Below are 18,661 nucleotides of genomic sequence, written 5' to 3' on the forward strand. Positions count from 1 at the left end.
CACATTCTGAAAGCCTATAATATGTAAAGATGCACTGTGTAACATTTCTGGGTTACACCTGCTTGTCACTGTAGACATTTGTTTGATTAGTCTGGGCTAATGCAGGTGACACAGTGCCCAGAAATACACAGAAAAACATCTTACTGTGAGAAGGCTTGCCTTTCCACAGATCTGATGTCAATAGATTTAATAAAGTTTAATGTTACATTCTAGGAAAATAACCTATGCACCAGTGGATACAAGCATGTAGTGGACCCTTCACCAGGAAAGGTTACATAGTGCACCTTTAACTGACACATGTCCATTATTCAGATATATTCATTCATATTATATTTCACAGCTTCTGAAGGGTAACACTGGTCATTCTGCCTGTCCCCCTCTAGAGTTACAAAGTGTGACATGACCGGTCCAAACTGTTCTGAGCTCCACAGACTCACTCAGCAAAATATGGATTTTAGGTTTAAGTGAAAAAAGAAAAAAAATCAAGAGCAAAAGCTTTTAAAAGCTGAATGATGAAATTGTGCAGTGTGCCTCAAAGGCTCAGAGTGCTTGAACTCTCTTCACAATTTTGGTTGATTCGGCTTTGTTAAAAGATTTGATCATCAGTTGTTATCAGTCTCTCTTCTTTCTAATAACATTTTTTATTTTTGTTCACATTTAAATGTCCAAATGATATTGTGTGAAGCTTATGAGCAGAATAGAATCAGACACAACTGAGTTACAGTAAATGAGGAATTCCATTGGACCCAGAATTATAGTTATGATATCACTGCTTTCCAATCTCAAGACCGAAGGCCTACTGCAGTGACGTCACTCTGGGGGTGTTGTACATAATGTGTATGGTGGCAATTATGATGGTGACACAATGAACACATTAGCAAAGTTTAAGATAGTCTGAAAACTCATACAACATATTTTCAGGAGTCTGTGATCACTACAGGTGGTTATGGTCCTGTTGGCTAATGCCGTTTGTGACTGTAATATTATTTAAGAAGGACTTGTTTAACTGTAAAAATCATCTCACTTATAGTTTCAGTGAACTCAGCTCTTTCTGGTTAGTGTGTGTTAAAACAAAGCTCAAATTAGAGTCTAACAAAGCCTCAGACAGAACTGTGCTGACAGTTAGCCTCACACCCCCAGGGAATGTTGATGATTCGCTGTAAAATATTAATAAAATGTTGTGATGTGTTCTGAACTCCAACAATACAATCTGTATAAAATAATAAGTAATAATAATAAGATCTTATGTGTGTCTTTGTCTTCTCCACAGCCCTCGACCCAAATCCACGTCTGCAGAGCAGCACAACATGAGCAGAGAACAACACAAGCACATCTCCTCTGAACACCTTTGATTACACAGAGCACATGGAGTCAGTGGTGAAAGTGAAGAAGTGCTTTCAGAAGCCCATGAGGAAGCTGACAAGCTGTGTGCTGAAGCAGGAGGAGAAGAGGCTCTGCTCGGGACACAGGTGAAGACAATAAACAGAAGAGGATTACTTTAAAGTAACTTTACATTGTAATTATTCATGTAGAAGTAAAGACAGCAACAAGTAATTGTCAACTCTCTGAAGCTGGATGGGAGACCACTATAAATTTCAGTTACCACAGTGGGGTCCCAGTGCCAAAACTGTTGTTGTGTCCTTTGGCAAGACTCTTCACCCACATGGCCTAGTATGGGTGCATGAGTGATTGGTGGGGCTGATGGAGCAGATCAGAGTCATTATACACAATATTTCATCAGTGTATGTGTCTGTTAAATAAAGAACAGTTTTATATGTTTTGTCCACACTGTAAATGTAACTGACATCAGCCTGTGTTTCTGGGGACACAGGTCGAGGAGAGACAGACGGCCGGGCACCAGGAGGAGGAAGGACCCTCTGAGACAGACTCCCCCTCGCTCCTACCAGGCCGACCTCGACAAGGAGAGGTGAGGGCACAGTTAACAAGGCACTAGGTTTAGTACACACGGACTCAAAAAAGAGATTGTGCTAAATCCAAAATTGTATTTTACAGTACAGTTTGGATCAATGTAAAAGCAATGTAAGACTGATATTCATAAGATCAAAAACACAACACAACACAAAAACAAACAGTGGAGTACTTGGTGTTCGATCAATCCTTGTTTTCACTGCCACCTGTATACCCCATTGCTCTTACGTACTTCATTCTCCAGTTTTATTTTGATGAGTGATACTCATTTGGCAGCATTGTTTAGTAATTTTGTTACAAATGAAAAATCTGCTGCTCGCTGTCGTGATCCAGAGCTATTTATAGAGGACTCTTTGCTGTAATGAAGTTTACAGTGATATCAGCTTCACCATAGTTTCTAACGTGGAAGTCAGTGGACATATTGCTTTTATTAAGTTGATCAATATTGAGACTTAAAATGTGCAATTTATAACATAATAAACCACAGATATCATGGATTAACTATATACTGTAGGAGGCACAAGCACAATGGGACTTATTTAACTTTGGATTTGACAACATATAAGTATTTCTGAACCAGCAGTATTGAGTGATTTACTGAAGGTGACTGCAGACTGTCAGTACAATAATGAGTGACATTCACATCTCTCACATCCGTAGTGTTCAAACCTGTTTGTTTTGCAGCACCTGTTTCATTGTTTGTTTACGTCTCATATAGAAAAAATTGTGCAGTTTGTCAGCTGTGTTTGTGTTCACAGGAAACTGAGGGAAGCCATGAACGCTCAGAAGAATGCAGAGAGAGCCGCCATGAGAGCACACTTCAGGAGGAAATACCAACTGTCTGAGGTGGGCCTATGCTTTGAGTTTGATTTTTATTCACCTTGGATTAGACCAGATTCTATTTATTATCTTTATTGGTTTATAATGACTTCTACTTTATTTACTGTCCTAATAAAGCATGAAAAAAGACATTATTCATTAAGTACAAATAGCAAATACAGATTCTGATAACTACTTAATAAGGGTTAGGAGTAAGGGTTGGGATATTTGTTTGTACTTTATTAATGCAAATTAAGGTGTAGTTATTAAAATATTTTGACTAGCTGATATTTTAACACATTACCAAAAAAAAAAAACAAGTCTTCACAGTTAATGTCACCACATAACCAATGACTTATGAGGCATTTGGCCAGTACTGAGGTTACTTTAACCTGTAAATGTAACAGTGTTCATATTTCAAATCTGATGAGATGCATAAACTCTAATATGTTTGGTGGACAGGACCCTCAGGACTGGTACCACCTGCGCTCCTTCGGGGGGAAAGTGGCACTGCCTCATGAGCTGTCCAAGATTATTTATCCAGAAGCTCAGACCAAGGACGAGGGCTTCGACCTGCTCAGCGCTTTCCAAGGTCTCAGCCTCAACCCAGTGATTGGAGCCAGCGGCCCGAGCGCAGACGGCTGCAGAGTCATGTGACCCAAGTCTGCAGTCACGTGATTTCATTCAAGTCAGCGGAGTCATGTCACCACAACACTCAAGTCAGAAGAGTCATGTCACCACAACACTCAAGTCAGAAGAGTCATGTCATCTCATCAGAGATGTGTTTAAGAACTGTTTATTTAATATTATGACGAATGGGATTTAGTAGTCTCACTTGAATGTTTTCAACTGTATTCTCTGTTGTTTTGCCTTTTATGTAATGATCAGGTGATAATGTTACCAACAAGAGGATGTACAGATGTCTCTGATGGAATTCTCAAAAGTGTAAAAAAAACAAACTTGAAGTCATTTAATGTTTATGTAAATGTTGTATATGATGTGTTGTGTACACTACTGTACATGATATAACTGGATCTTTGTGGAGATGTCTGTGTCGTTCTCATTGACAGTTACAAAGCCAGGTGTCCCACAGAGGACAAATGAATAAACCTCTTTAACTTTGTCCTTGACTTGTTTTTCGTGCTGTGGAGTTGAGTGTTTTGGCTCAAACTACATTTGTGCTGTTGTGTTTCTCTTGAACTCTTGACTTTAGATTCATAAATCATTGGTCCTTACATCACATGATGGAGCACGTTCAAGGATTTTAGGTTTGAGAGGGGGCAGCCCAGACCTGAGGCTGGTCCAGACCTGAGACAGTCCTGATCCAGACTTGACTGAGTTCTGGTCCACAGAGGGACTGGAGCCAAGAGGAGCATGTCCTCCCCAGTGATGGTGTGGTGCTCTCAGGGACAGGCCTGCAGACAGGTGCTCCCCAGAGGCTTCAGTCTGGCTGCTACCAGCCCAGTGGAGGATGGGGCAGTGGAGCAGGGGGCAGTGAGGACTGTGGGGGTCCGGAGGAGGGGTGTAGACGGGCGCGTACGCAGATTTGAGGAGATCCCTCACACTGGACGCAGCGGCTGGGTCAACCTGCTCAAGTTCTGGAGAGAGGATCGTTTCAGACACCTGCACAAGCACATGGAGAAGACCTTCAAGGAGCTGGGACCCATCTACAGGTACCACGCATTAGAGCGGGGACTGGGGGGGCTAACGGGGTCTAAGGGGATCTAAAGTGGGCCTAAATGGGGGTCTAGAAGGGGTTCCAAGTGAATTTAAGGTCTATGACATGTCTCTGTGCAGAGAACACGTGGGCACCCAAAACACAGTGAACATCCTATTGCCGGGCGACATCAGTGAGCTGTTCCGCTCCGAGGGGCTGCACCCTCAGAGGATGACCCTCACAGCCTGGGCCACGCACCGAGAGATCCGACAGCACAGCAAGGGGGTCTTCCTCAAGTTAGTATCACATTATAACCCTCAAATACGAATAATAGTGGGTGATCGAATGTCATCAAATTAACTGCCAGAGAGATGTTGTTCTTGTGCATTAATTGTCCCTGCATTTTGGATGGAATCTTCTGTGTTAATGATATAGATATTTAGTTTTAGAACTTATTGCTACTCCCTGTATTTTTATATTTTGTATTTTTCTTGACTTATGTAAATCTTTGATAAAAATTTACCACAGCTATACTATCCCATCAAACCAAATTAGAAAAACATTAAACTTGTCCTATGCACTAAAACCTGTATATCCAAGTCCACACTCTAGTTTTTTCTTTTGCTCACAATCAGCCAGCTATGGGTGAACTTTAAATGGCCCTCTCTTCTGTAGAAATGGTGAGGAGTGGCGATCCGACCGCCTGCTGCTCAACAAGGAGGTGATGATGGCCTCAGCCGTACGACGCTTTCTGCCCCTGCTCAATGAAGTGGCCACAGATTTCTGCCAGATGCTGATTGGACGAGTGGAGCGTGAGGGACGTGGCCAAGGAAGCAGACGCAGCCTCACCCTCGACCCCAGCCCTGACCTCTTTCGCTTTGCCCTGGAAGGTTAGAGCCTGGTGTTTTGTGTGTGTATATTTGTACTATTTACGCACCTCTTTAAAAAGATTTAAAGCAAGAGCTACTTATAGGAAAATGGCTCACTTCCAAAAAATGAAAATACCTACAAATCACTTGAATTCAGAGGTGAGTATTACTGGAGTAGTTTTCTGACTGCATACTGTTACTCTTATTTCAGTAATATTTTGTTAGAATGTTGTTACCTCCTCAAAAACATACCTCAAGTTGTGTTTTGTTTCATTCACACATTTGAGTAACCCTTTATTATTATTCTGCCTACGTCTCTGTTCCACCTTGTGATGTCATGATAGTTTTCTACTTAACAGCTCCTTTTACCTTTAGTTGCAGAGACTGGGCATTCCAGGGCTGAAAGTATCCAAATGATTCTAGTGAAAGTGTATGGAGATGTCTGGAGCATTTCCTGTATCACTACATGGCCATACCAGCTTGTCAAAGCCTGATTTCCTCAGATCTCAGAAGCTAAGCCAGGCTGGGCCTGTACTTGGATGGGAGAACACTGGGAATTACAGATGCCACAGTAGTAGCTGGTTTCACATTGTTTCACTTCGTAGAAACTGTCTGACCTCGCAGTGTTAGAATTTTTTTTTTAATCATTTAACCAATTGCTACGATTTGGTCGTAACGTATGTGATGCGCCGCTAATGGGGCTAACTGTTATATTAAGCTTTTCCCAAATCCTGTAGGAAGAAGGACAATAACGTCTTTCTCCTTGATAAAATTAACCAAACACTCTCTTTGTTCCGGCTTTAAATGCTCGATCTCGGGAATCATTGACAACACAGAATGTATGGTTCTTCGCTGATTGGGTGGTGCTCAAACTTGCACTTCTGGGGTTTTGTTTTTCTATTGTATTCTGATTCCTGACCTAGTCGCTGGAGAGAAATTAAATTGGGTGGAGGCACTAGGTGGCGTCAGCCTGGCTACCACAGCGGGGCACCAGTGGCAAAAACTGTTGTGTTTTTAGGCAAGACACTTCACCCACATTGCCTAGTATGAAAATGGTGTGTGTATGAGTGATGGTAGTGGTCGGAGGGGCCGATGGCGCAGATTGTCTGCCCCAGGGCAGCAGTGTCTACAAAAGTAGCTTGCTACCACTGAGTGTGGAGTGAATGAACAATGAACTGTAAAGTGCTTTTGGTATCTTGAAAGGCGCTATATAAATGCAATGATTAATTAATTAATTAGTTAATAATTAACATGACATCACAAGGTGGAAGAAACTGTTTTGCAAGAGGAACTCCTTGCCTAAATATAGAGTGTATCTGTGTGATAAACATGTGTGAAAGAAACAAAACACAACTCATGTTTTTGATGAGAAACAACATTATAAGATAGATCAGAAAGCAGCATAATATGTGCCCTTTTCCATCTGAGTTACACCTCCCCATGTAAGTAAGTCTAGAAGTCTTGCACCACTCCTACAGATATCTTTAGTTATATTCAGTTAGGATGGAGCCTATCTCTTGTTGTTATTCAGTGCATGTGCTCTGACGTAGGGTGTGACGTCCAAGCTTCTGTCTGCAGAATCACTTTTTATTGAAATCGGCCTTGTCGGTCTCCCTTAGTAATAGCACGCTTTCCTTTTAGGTCAGCCTCACCTTTGAACAACCACGGCAAAGAAACTCATTAGCATTTTGTAGCTCAGTGGGTCGAGGAGAACACACTTAATCACAGACGTATCCATGGGTTTCAGACTGATGAGAAAAGAGCACCATTGCCATATTGTTAGACTTTTTAAAAAACAAAATATTATACCTATATTTGGAAATGAAAACTCCTATAACGGGAAACTGAAACCTATGAATAGGTTATGTTCTTGTGAGGTCAAATTTGACCAGATATGTAATTGCTTTGCCTCAAATGACCCACAGTATGGCTTTAAACTTATCTATCTCCATGGAAACGAGTGAGCAAGAGTGACATGAAGGTCACGTTACATGAAGTACAAGCTCACTCACATCAGCAACATCTGCAACTGAATAAAACTTGTGTGCTGTACTTCAAGGAAAGCAATAGCATCTCCATGGCGACAAGAAGTCGGCGAACTCAGTAGAAAAGTTACATGGTGGATATTTTAAAATTCTAAGGCAGAGTTAATTTTTTAATGTCATAATGTGGGTTTTATAACTTTTCTACTGACAGAAATGAACTAAGCCAAGGTTAAATAATTCTGTCACAAAATTATGAAAAAAAGGTGTTACTCAGTCCTGCCCTTCTATGCTTCACTTTGCTTTGGGCCAGTTTCACCTTTATAGAACCGTTTCTCATTCTGTCTGTCATTAGCATATACTGGACTCAGGGGGTCAAGGAGAACAGCGCTGCATTTAAAATAGACACGACAAACGCGATCAAAGCAGCTGCATTCTGTCTACAGGCCTGGCTCTCAACACCACACGTCTATTATAAGTGTCAGCATTTTACTATGTGCACACTGCAAAAAAAAAGAGGAATATTTTGATTAATTTAAGTTGCACGGCATAACTTTTCTAGTAGAAGGTCTGCTCTTTACTTGTTTCCATGGAGATGCTATTATTTGGTATTTTGTCTGAATTTTTGTCTGATTATTAGTGCTCAAAATAACATTTATGAGAGTTTACATTCTACTGTGAGTGGGCTCGTCTCTCCACAGATCTGACTTGTGACATGGCTTGTTACATGTCAGACCTGTATATTTGTCTCCATGGCGATACATAATTTTAATGCCATACTTTTAAACATTTTGATCAAAGCAATAACGTCTCCGTGGAAGATAATTTGTTCCATCAGATTTGGACTTTTAAATACAGCTGAATTTCTCACTTTGAATTTTATAACTCTGAAAAAAGAACTGAACTATTTGTATTCTGAATTTTAGTTAAATCGGATCACTTTGGATCGATTGCTTTGGCCTTCGCATCTTGGATCTTTCCTGCAATTTTTTTTCACTGCGAATTTGACACTCTGAATTTTGACTGTTGAATTTGAGAGCTTGAAAATATTTGTGTGCAATAGTTAAAAGGTGATTTTTTTATTTTTTTTGAATTTTAAACCTTTTGAAAATGTACACTTAAAATTTCAGCAACTAAAATTAAAAATAAAAATAATTCAAACATGTTTTTTCAGAATTAAAACATTCAAAATGAGAAATTCAACAGTGTTTAAAATTCTAAATCTGATGAAACAAATTATTTTCCATACATCTCCATGTAGACAAACATTAAAATGGATATGCGATCCACCTTTAAAATAGTTTTAATTCAGTAGCTGTGAGTATTCAGGAGTTAATTATTAACTTTGGAACAAGTCAGAAACATAATGAAACCAAAAGTTGTATGTCATATTAACTAATAACATAGGATAAGATAAGCTCACAATGGGGAAATTCCAGGGTTGCAAAGCACAGTTTAAGAACAGCAAGAGAAAAGAAGACACTCAAAAATCTAGATGAATAAATATTAGAACAAATATACTTAAAGGGACAGTTCTGAATTTTGGACATAGGACCTCATTTCCTAGTGAACCAGAGTGTTGGAGACGTGTGGAGACACTTTTTTAAATATTCCATCCAGTCCCTGTATTTGCAGATGTCACTGGTACTAGGCTAGTGCATGTTAATGGCCATAGTTATCCTGACACTAAAAACAGTCTTACCCACTCCACAAAACACCCGAAACAAATCTATTATTACGCCAGACTGTCGATGTAAATGTCTGTGTCGATAGAATAATTTTAGAAGTAAAACCAATCTTGCATTTGAAGGATTTATGTCTGAGCAGCAGCAGCGAGTTGTACTTCCTGATAGAAAGCTCGGCAGTGGCGGACTGATATATGAGAAAATAGTCCCTCAACATGCGATGATTCATGTGATACAAGGTTAGTTTTATTTCAAACATTATTCAATTGACACAGACATTTACATGGATAGTCTGGTGTAATAATAGATTTGTTTCAGGTGTTTTGTGGAGTGGGTAAAACTATTTTTAGTGGCAGGATAACTATGGCCACTGACATGCACTAGCCTAGCACCAGCGACCTCTGCAAATACAAGGACTGGATGGAATATTTTAAAAAGTGCCTCCTCACGTCTCCAACACTCTGGCTCACTAGGAAATGAGGTCCTATGTCCAAAATTCAGAACTGCCCCATTTTACACCATTTTCTGATCTGTGTTATAAAGTTGTTTTCACCTCACAAACACACATCACATGTTTAATACACAATCCCTCCTGTTCTTCTCTCAAACAGAAAACAAGCATCGCCTTGTGATGTCATGTGTTAATACAGGAAGTGCTCCACTGTGTTTTTAAAATCCATACACCTTCACTAGAATCATTTGGATAATTTCAGCCTTGAATTTACTAAACTCATCACAATGTGGAAGGGACAGAGCCTTTTGAGCTTTGGAGATGTAGACAGATAATAATAAAGAGTTACTCAGTCTGTGTACCATTCGTTCTTTAGAATTTCAATTAAGAACGAAAAATAATAAAATGGGAAAACAGTTTGTTATTTCATTACTCTGTTTTAGTGTCAGACAAAAAACAGATTTCAACCTCTATTTCAAATATCCCATCTAATAATTTAAAGTTTATTTTAAATAACACCAACCAGAAAAAAACAGTATTGGTGCCTCTTTTAATGTTGTTATTTTATTACTTTCTAGCAGCAGAACTTCTGGGACATATAAACCAGAGAGAATAAAATATCAAAATTGAAATAGGCACCGAGACTGTTTTTTGAAATAAACTTTAAATTAAATACTGGAAACAGCAATCGTTTGTTTTTGTTTTTTGTTTTTTTTTACACTAAAGGGGAATAATGAAATGACAAACTGTTTTCCCATTTTATTGTTTTTCATTCTTAATTGAAATTCAAAAGAACAAATGGCACAAAGACTTTACTCTAACACATGTGAATGAAACAAAACACAATTCCAGATATGTTTTTGAGGAGGTAGCAACATTCTAACATGGCTTACAGCTCACAGGAATCTGTATTGTGTAATACAGGACCTTTAAACAAGGCTCGACATTCCTTTTCTGAGTGCTGTCCTGTTTCATATAGGCCTGGCTCTGTGCACCGTGCCTGTGTTAAGTGTGAATAGTTGCGTGCATGTGCGGTGCGTGTGTGAGTGTGAGAGAGAGAAGGACAGCCTGATGACTTTGTTGTGGAGTGGGATCAGACAGGCTCTGTTCAAACGCACGGTGGTGTTAAAGCTAAAGTAGGAACAGACAGGCAGGAATTCCAGTCCAGTCTCATCTATGTTGTCAATGTGTTTCCGAGACGAGGTGTGAGATGCTTCTGGAGGAGTAGCCGTGCACTGTAAAAACAAGCACTTTTACACAGACTCTGAGGTGTGCACCAAGTATACATCCATAGCATATTTAAAGTATGTATATGTAACCTTTTAACCATAAAATAAACAAAAATAAAAGCATGTTTGGTCATGTTTAATGTTCTAAAAATATGGATTCTTCCTCTGAGCAGTCTTGCATCTTCACAAACTTTACTCATTTTGCTATAACAGTCACAGTATTGCATAAGAAGTCTCTATCTTCAAGGAGAATGTTCTGAAGTATGGTTTTAACTTTTTGTTTCCATTAAATCATGCAGGTGACATGCCATCTCCTGAAGGTTACACACTGTACTTTTAAAAACAACCTCTAAAACCTTAGAAGCTTGCGTTGGAAGTGTCAGCTGAAATAATTCTTTTCTTCCTGTTTTTTTCCACTTTTTTTGTTGGCTCTGGCCAGTCAGTTTACAGTAAATATGAACCTGGAGACGGCTGACTCAGTGATGATTTGTAGACAGTAAAAAATGCGTGGGCCTCAGCCTCCTGAGTAGGAAGAGACGGCTGTGCATGTCTGTGCTGAAGGCCATGTGAGTGTCCAACAGAACCCCCGTGTATCTGAAGGCCTCCACCTGCTCCTCTGTGCTCAGACTCAGACTCTCAGAGGACACGAGCTCCTTGGTTTTGGACACACTGCAAAAACTTAATATCAAGATGAAAATGACTTGAATTAAGTATTAATTTTCTTTTTTGAAGATCTTGTGAGCTTTAAACCATGTTAGAATGTTGTTAGCTCCCCAAAAACATACACAGAGTTGTTTATTTTTCAGTCACAAGTGTTTGAGTAACTCTTTATTATTAATCCACCTACATCTCCAAAGCTCAAAAATGCTCCACCTTGTGATGTCATGAAGTGGCAGTTTTCAAGTTAACAGCTACCTTTTACCTTTAGTTAGTAGAGATTGGAAATTCCAGAGCTGAAATCATCCAAAGAGTGTTTTCTGTTTGAGAGAACTCAGTCTAAGTATCAGGATTTGAGGATTTTGTATGAATGAAACAAAACAAAACAACTCCAGACTTGTTTTGATGAGCGTGATGTGGGACCTTCAATGCAATAAGACAAAAGTCAAATCAAAATCACCAATTCTTAATTTAACTTACACTACCACTCAAAAGCATGGACACACTTTTTCATGTATTCTTCTTTTTTACCTCCACCAAGGAGGTCATGTTTTTGCCGGCGTTTGTTTGTTTGTTTGTCTGTTAGCAACATAACTCAAAAAGTTATGGACCGATTTTGATGAAATTTTCAGAATTTGTTGGAAATGTGAAAAGGAAGAATTGATTTCATTTTGGGGGTGATCCGGAAGAAATCCTGGATTCTGGATCACTTTGAAATTTTAGTTAACATTGTGGTAAATGGGGCCAAAAATTTTGTTTCTCAATATCTCGGTTAATTATTGACCAAACCCCATGGAATTTGACTCAGGGATGGACAATGGGATCCTCTTTCATATTCCAAAGGCTGATCCGGATCTGATCCAGAAGACTGATTTTATCGCAATTTATATAAAAAATGGGGGTAGTCCTTGGCGGAGGTCTGCGCTCTCTGAGTGCTTTTCTAGTTTATGATTATTTGTGATCTTGATGAAGGCATAAAAACTATGAATGAACAAATATAGCAAAGAAAACATAAAATTCTAAATAACTCAAATAAAAAAAATAAAAATAACTCTGAACCTTAGTTTGCACCTTTGACATTTCTTAATACTGTGAAGTGAAAACCATTTCAGGAGACTTCATCATGAAGCTCATTGAGTGAAAGCCAAGTGTGTGCAGCTCTGTCAGCAACCAAAGGGTGGACACGCTGAGGATAAATTATGTTTAGTTGAGTTACTTTTTTTAACTTACTACTATTTCATATGTCTTGCATCATATATTTGATGTATTATAAAATGTAGAAAATAGTTTGGGTTTTTTGGAGTGTAGGACTTTTCACTCAAATCAGTATTAATGCAGCGTACTGGTATTTTATTTGTCTCCTTGAAAATGACCTCTCTGTCCTTCTCTTTCTCTGTCTCTCTCCTTCTCTCCCTCCTTCTTTCTTACATCACCCGTCTCTTCCCACAGCCAGTTGTCATGTCCTGTACGGGGAGCGGATTGGCCTCTTCTCCGCTTCTCCTTCCCTCGAGTCTCAGAAATTTATTTGGGCGGTGGAGAGAATGCTGACCACCACTCTGCCACTGCTGTTTCTGCCCCCTCGCCTGCTCCTCCGCATCGGCGCTCCCCAGTGGACCCAGCACGCCAAAGCATGGGACCACATCTTCAGCCATGGTAGCTCTTTAATAATTGATAAAGAAAATATGTGGGAATATAAAATGCGTTTTTATACATGCCAAGGTTGCGGAATGGCAAGCACTCGCACTTCACAGCAAGAAAGCCGGGCTGCCTGAGGGCTTTCTGTGAGCAGTTTGCATGTTCTCCAGCTACTTCTGACCGAACTTGACCAAATGTAACACTAGGTCTAGAGATGAGGAGCTTTATGCTACTACTACTGCACCAATAGTTGTATTTCTTGTGGAATATAATATCTGTAAAATGTCAAATACAAGTACAATAACGTACAATCTTCAGAAAACTATTCTTTTTTATTTACATTGATATTCTTCATGTAATTTATTTAAAGAAATTGGTGACTAATAACATTTTATTGTAGTAACACATTTTTTTTTAGAAGGTATGTGTTTCTATGTGATCTCAATCACACTTTGTCCTGTGGTTTGTAGCTGAGTCTCGGATCCAGAAGGGTTACCAGCGCCTGTCCTCCTCCAGAGCGCAGGAGTCATCCACAGTGGCCAGTAGGGGGCAGTACCCAGGGGTTTTGGGTCAGCTGATGGAGAAGGGACAGCTGTCTCTGGACCTCATCAAAGCCAACCTGACTGAGCTGATGGCGGGAGGGGTGGACACGGTACGTTCAAACATTGCTGCGTCGAATTAATTAATTTCAATATAATAATGTAACAAGCCAATATCAACAAAAAACATAAAAGGAAACTGAAGAGCAGAAGCTGATGTTGTCATTTTGCATTCATTTCCCCTGGGGTTAACTTTGTAATTACTGAACCAAGCCGCTTCAAACATGCGTTTACAAAAAAAAAACAATTACGTAAAGTTTTATAATTGTCCCACAATACTATCAAAAGTGACAATGTTCAGTTATACAGACGCAAAGACAAATGACGTAACAACATCTTTCCTTTTTTGTGCATAAACTGTCCCTGCTTACGTTCTGTATTCTTTATTTTAAAACCACAATATAAAAAAAATAACCACTACCAACCAGAGTAATCATCAGAACCATGAAAACCACAAACCCTCAGTACCTGTCTCTCATCTCCATGTCCACCTCTCTTTGTTGCAGACTGCTGTCCCTCTGCAGTTTGCTCTCTTTGAGCTGGGTCGAAACCCCGTGGTGCAGGAGCAGGTGAGGCAACAGGTGAGGGAGTCGTGGGCTAAAGCTGGAGGAGATCCTCAGACCGCTCTGCAGGGGGCGCCACTCCTCAAAGGCACCATCAAGGAGATCCTCAGGTACAGACTCAAAACATGCTCAAAACATGTTGAAATGCAATAAGGTACAGGTATACTTTCACATTAGTTTTGGCAACTTTAGAGTAATATAATTTTGAGTTATAATGTACAGTTGTCATGTTAATTTACTACTGTTGCCATGGAAAAATATTACTTCTTTTGAATGGTGAAAAGTGCTCAAAATACTTCCAAAAAAAACCAACAGGAAGCTGAAACCCTGAAACTCATGAATTACATACACTACTGGTCAAAAGTTTTAGAACACTCAAATTTTTCCAGTTATTTATTGCAATTCAAGTCGTGCAAGTCCAATGAAGAGCTTGAAATGAGCCAGCCAGAGGTAAAAAAATAAAATAAAAAAAAAGATAAAATATAAAATATAACAAAACACAAGTCCAAGCTCTGCCAAAACTACCTCAGGAAAAAAGAACAAGATGGTGAGGTTGAAACATGGAGCGTCCAGCACAGTCTCCAGACTTAAACCCCATCGAGCTGGTTTTGGGATGAATGGGACAGAAGAGTGAAAGCCAAGAAACCTACAAGTGACACACATTTATGGGAACTTCTGCAACAGACTTGGGAAGAACTTTCTGAAGAATATTTGATTTCTATTGTAAAAAGAACGAGCCACGAGTGTGTTTAGTTGTTATATCTGCCAAAAGTGGTTACTATGATGAATCAAAAGTTTAGAATACGTTTTGGTCAACAGTAAACAGTAAAAAACTCGAAAAAGTGTAGTGTTCTAAAACTTTTGACTGGTATATATATATATACTGGTGTATTTTAAGAGAAATATCCAAAAAGAAAATCCATAAATGTTGTACTTAATACTCTTTTAGTCTTGAGTCCACACAGTTCATTAATGTTATGACAAGTCCATAATCACGCCTGAGTGACTGAATAATGCAAACACTTACAGACTGGATTCAGTTCACCTCATTTCATTTGGGCTGAAGTAGAGTAGACATTCATTTTTGTGACCAAGAAATTATCAAGATATTGGCCATAAACCAAGTTTAATATCTGTCATATCAGAGTTTTAAAGCATCATAAAATTCCTCCACCTCAGTTTAAGAGTCTCAGAGTGATGAACAAAACAAAATGGACCGTTTCCACAGCAGTTAATAAGTCAAAACAAATTACATTTTAATGATCAAGTCTTCAAAATGACACAGGTACAAACAAGGAACTGAACTCCATTACTTTTTAAGAATTACATAGAATAATTAATTACTTTGCTTTTATTTTAGTGATTTATACTGTAAATATAATGTGTAAAACGGTCCATCACATGTTCGAGCAGCTGGACTCAAACATACATTGATAGTCATTGTTGTGAAGAAAACCTGCTCCTTCAGATCAATACAATCTCTCATGTGACAGCAGCCGTTAGAGAGGTTTGTATCACACAGACAGGAGCCGGGACCACAGGCTAAACGACTATTGATCACTATAGGTCATAAACGGTAATGTGTGGACCGTTGACTGTACTCATGTGCTCATGTGGGCAGGCTGTATCCAGTGGGGATCACAGTGCAGCGCTATCCAGTCAGAGACATCGTCATCCAGAACTATCATATCCCGGCCGGGGTGAGTACAAATAATACAACTTTCTGTATCACTTTTTGTTTTTCAGTTTAAATATTTGACTACTGGTGTCCACAGACAGGAAGTAAACATGCTTCAAATCAAATATTGCTTTTACAACTGAAGTATTGATTTATTCTTATTTACAAACCATTGCACAGCTGACATGATGGCCAATTTGTTTATGTTGTTTGGTATTTCAAAACAATTATCCAGTCAGAAAACAGAATGAGCCTTGCATGAGTCTCTCATTTGAGTTGCCAGTTTCAATGGTGAAATACAATTGGTTTAAATCTAAAAGGACTCTCTGATCTGAATGGTTATTATCTAAACCCCAGCACCTACAGCCCATCATCAGTCAGACTCTGCAGCTCAATGAGTGAATTCTGCAGGTTCTGAGCTTTCACATGAGGCCTGTCCATATACTGAGAATAAAAAAACTTCGATGTGTCCTCTATATCAGTGTTAACCAAACTTTTTTCTGAGGACCAATATTTTAAAAGTCACAAACCTTCGTGACCCAAGTTAACATTTTTCATAAATCACAAAATAAAGGTGGATTTGACCATTATTGAACATTAATGAGGATGTTTTATTGTTGACTGAGTGATCATGTCTCTCTGAACAATTAGTATGACTCAAGTTTTAAATAATGAAAAACAGTAATTGAACCAGCAATAAAAGGATCCATAAGTCGCCTATTTGGACATTAAATGTAGCCCATTTCTTTTTCTTTTCATTCAAATGAACCAGCAAAATTGGAACAAAATGGTCAATAAAATAATTACCGTATTTTCTGGAATATAAGGCGCACCGGATTACAAGGTGCACTGTTGATTTTTGAGAAAATTAAAGGATTTTAAGTGCACCGTATAGTCCGAAAAATATAGTACAAAAAGATTAGAAACTATACAAAACATGTTTTAACATTTCAACATTTCTAATGAGATAGGTGGGCCTGTCTGTGTTTTTGTAGTGAGGTACAGAGGGAGAGCTACATGCAGACTGTAACAAGGCAACCCCCCCAAAAAATCTCTTGCGACCCAGTCTTTAGGAAACAATGCTTTATATGCAGGTTAAGGCGATGGAAACACAGATTCACTTGTGATTGTATCTTTAAAAAAACAGTAACAGTGCAGGCTACATATATCTTACCTTCAATGACACTGTTTTGATTCATGTGTTTGTTTTTTTTAATAAATCAATGCAATTAGATGTTATTCCTAAATGCTTCAGGTCTAATATAATGTATGTTATTATCACAGACAGCGGTGCAGGCCTGTCTGTACCCGATGGGACGGAGTGCAGAGGTGTTCCCCGACCCCCTGCGGTTCGACCCGGGCCGGTGGGCGAGCAGAGGAGAGGAGGCAGGCACAGAGGGGGCGGGGTTTCGCTCCTTGGCGTTTGGCTTCGGGTCGAGGCAGTGTGTGGGGAGAAGGATTGCAGAGAACGAGATGCAACTGCTCCTGATGCACGTAAGGAGGAGGGGCTTCAGAATAATGTGCCGTTCAACTCAGAATTTAGGTTACACTTGATAATAACTATAAATAATTAGCCATAATAAAACACAAATAAAGACTTAATTAATAATGAACAAATTGTTTATTAATAATGAATCAGGCTTAATAACTACATCACTACTTAATTAGTATCCTAAACCTAACACTTTAATTAAGAAGTTACTAAACCAACATCATTCTTAATTAACTATGAAATAACTATTTGTTTATTAGGAATTAAGTCTTTGTTCATGCTTTATTAAGGCTAATTAAGGTGCAATTATTATTAAGTGTAACCAGTGTGTAACCTACAATTTATGGACTATAATTTAGATTTAGAATGTATTAATTTAGTCACAATTTTATAGTACACGCTCATTTATTCATCTTTCTATGCATACAGTGTAGAGACGGTGGGTAAAGTGTCTTGCACATGGGCACAATAATAGTATGCATGGATGGGAGCAAGAATAGAACCACCAAACTTAATTTTAGGAGGAAAATGTTCTAGAGGTCTGCAGAGAGTTAGACCTCTGAGTTAATATAGGTGTAGACTTAGTTATTTCCTACAAGTCTCTATATATTTTTTATTTTAATGTCAAGTTCAAACGATCTACCAGAAATGTACACAGTTTGTATTTAATAAAAAAATTAAAATAAAACCCCGCTGTTGGATACATTTAGTTCAGATAAAGCAAACGCTATTCATGCCACTGAATTGTCAAAGCTGTCATGCCCCAATAACTATATCGAACTATATCCAACTCATTAAATCTGACCAAAACAACAGAAATTCAAGTTATCTTAAGGGTGCATTGTGTAACTTTTGCTGGACTTCTGCCTGGAAAGTCCCACAGTATGACATTAAACAGCTCTACTTCATGTTTATTCAATTACAGTTGATTTTTTTAGCTCAAAAAAAATGCCTAGAAAAACAGGCAATCTGACTGTGAGTGGGGTCGCCTTTCCACAGACCTGACCGGTAACTTGTTCTGGTTTGGTCTCCATGAAGATAGAAAGGTTTAATACCATACTGTGAAACATTCCAGACAAAGCAGTAACATTTCCCTGGTGAAAAGCATTTGATGAACTCTACACCTTTAAAGATAAGTCATTTTTACAGTGAATAATTCTGATTGTGTGATTCCTGTTTACTTTGTGTCTAGATCTTGCTGAACTTCCACTTGACTGTGCCCTCTTCAGAAGACCTGGAGACCACGTACACTTTAATCCTACAGCCGCGGATCCCTCCTAAAATCACGTTCCACAAGCTCTGATTCAGCTCATGTTCTCAAGCAAACACCTCCAATAAAGTTTGACCATCTCACTCCTGTAGGAATTATCAAACACTCAGACTTGCTTTGTATATTGTGAATGTCATTTTAAGTGG

General features: G+C 38.9%; 1 protein-coding gene across 1 annotated transcript; it reads left to right on the forward strand.

Annotated features, from left to right (window-relative positions):
- The first annotated feature begins 1,231 nt into the window (after positions 1-1,231).
- LOC110163163 (cytochrome P450 11B, mitochondrial) lies at positions 1,232-18,548 on the forward strand. Its single transcript, XM_020928097.2, has 13 exons — positions 1,232-1,469; positions 1,832-1,927; positions 2,688-2,775; positions 3,211-3,401; positions 4,101-4,421; positions 4,546-4,701; positions 5,081-5,295; positions 12,728-12,931; positions 13,384-13,565; positions 14,019-14,185; positions 15,697-15,775; positions 17,038-17,247; positions 18,438-18,548. Exons 1-13 carry the CDS (start codon positions 1,366-1,368, stop codon positions 18,546-18,548), a joined length of 2,124 nt encoding a protein of 707 aa, XP_020783756.2. The 5' UTR covers positions 1,232-1,365.
- Positions 18,549-18,661: the final 113 nt, after the last annotated feature.

Source organism: Boleophthalmus pectinirostris, unplaced genomic scaffold (assembly GCF_026225935.1).
Source record: "Boleophthalmus pectinirostris isolate CB_2022bp ecotype Guang Dong unplaced genomic scaffold, ASM2622593v1 HiC_scaffold_6, whole genome shotgun sequence".
In the NCBI taxonomy this organism is placed as follows: Eukaryota; Metazoa; Chordata; class Actinopteri; order Gobiiformes; family Gobiidae; genus Boleophthalmus; species Boleophthalmus pectinirostris.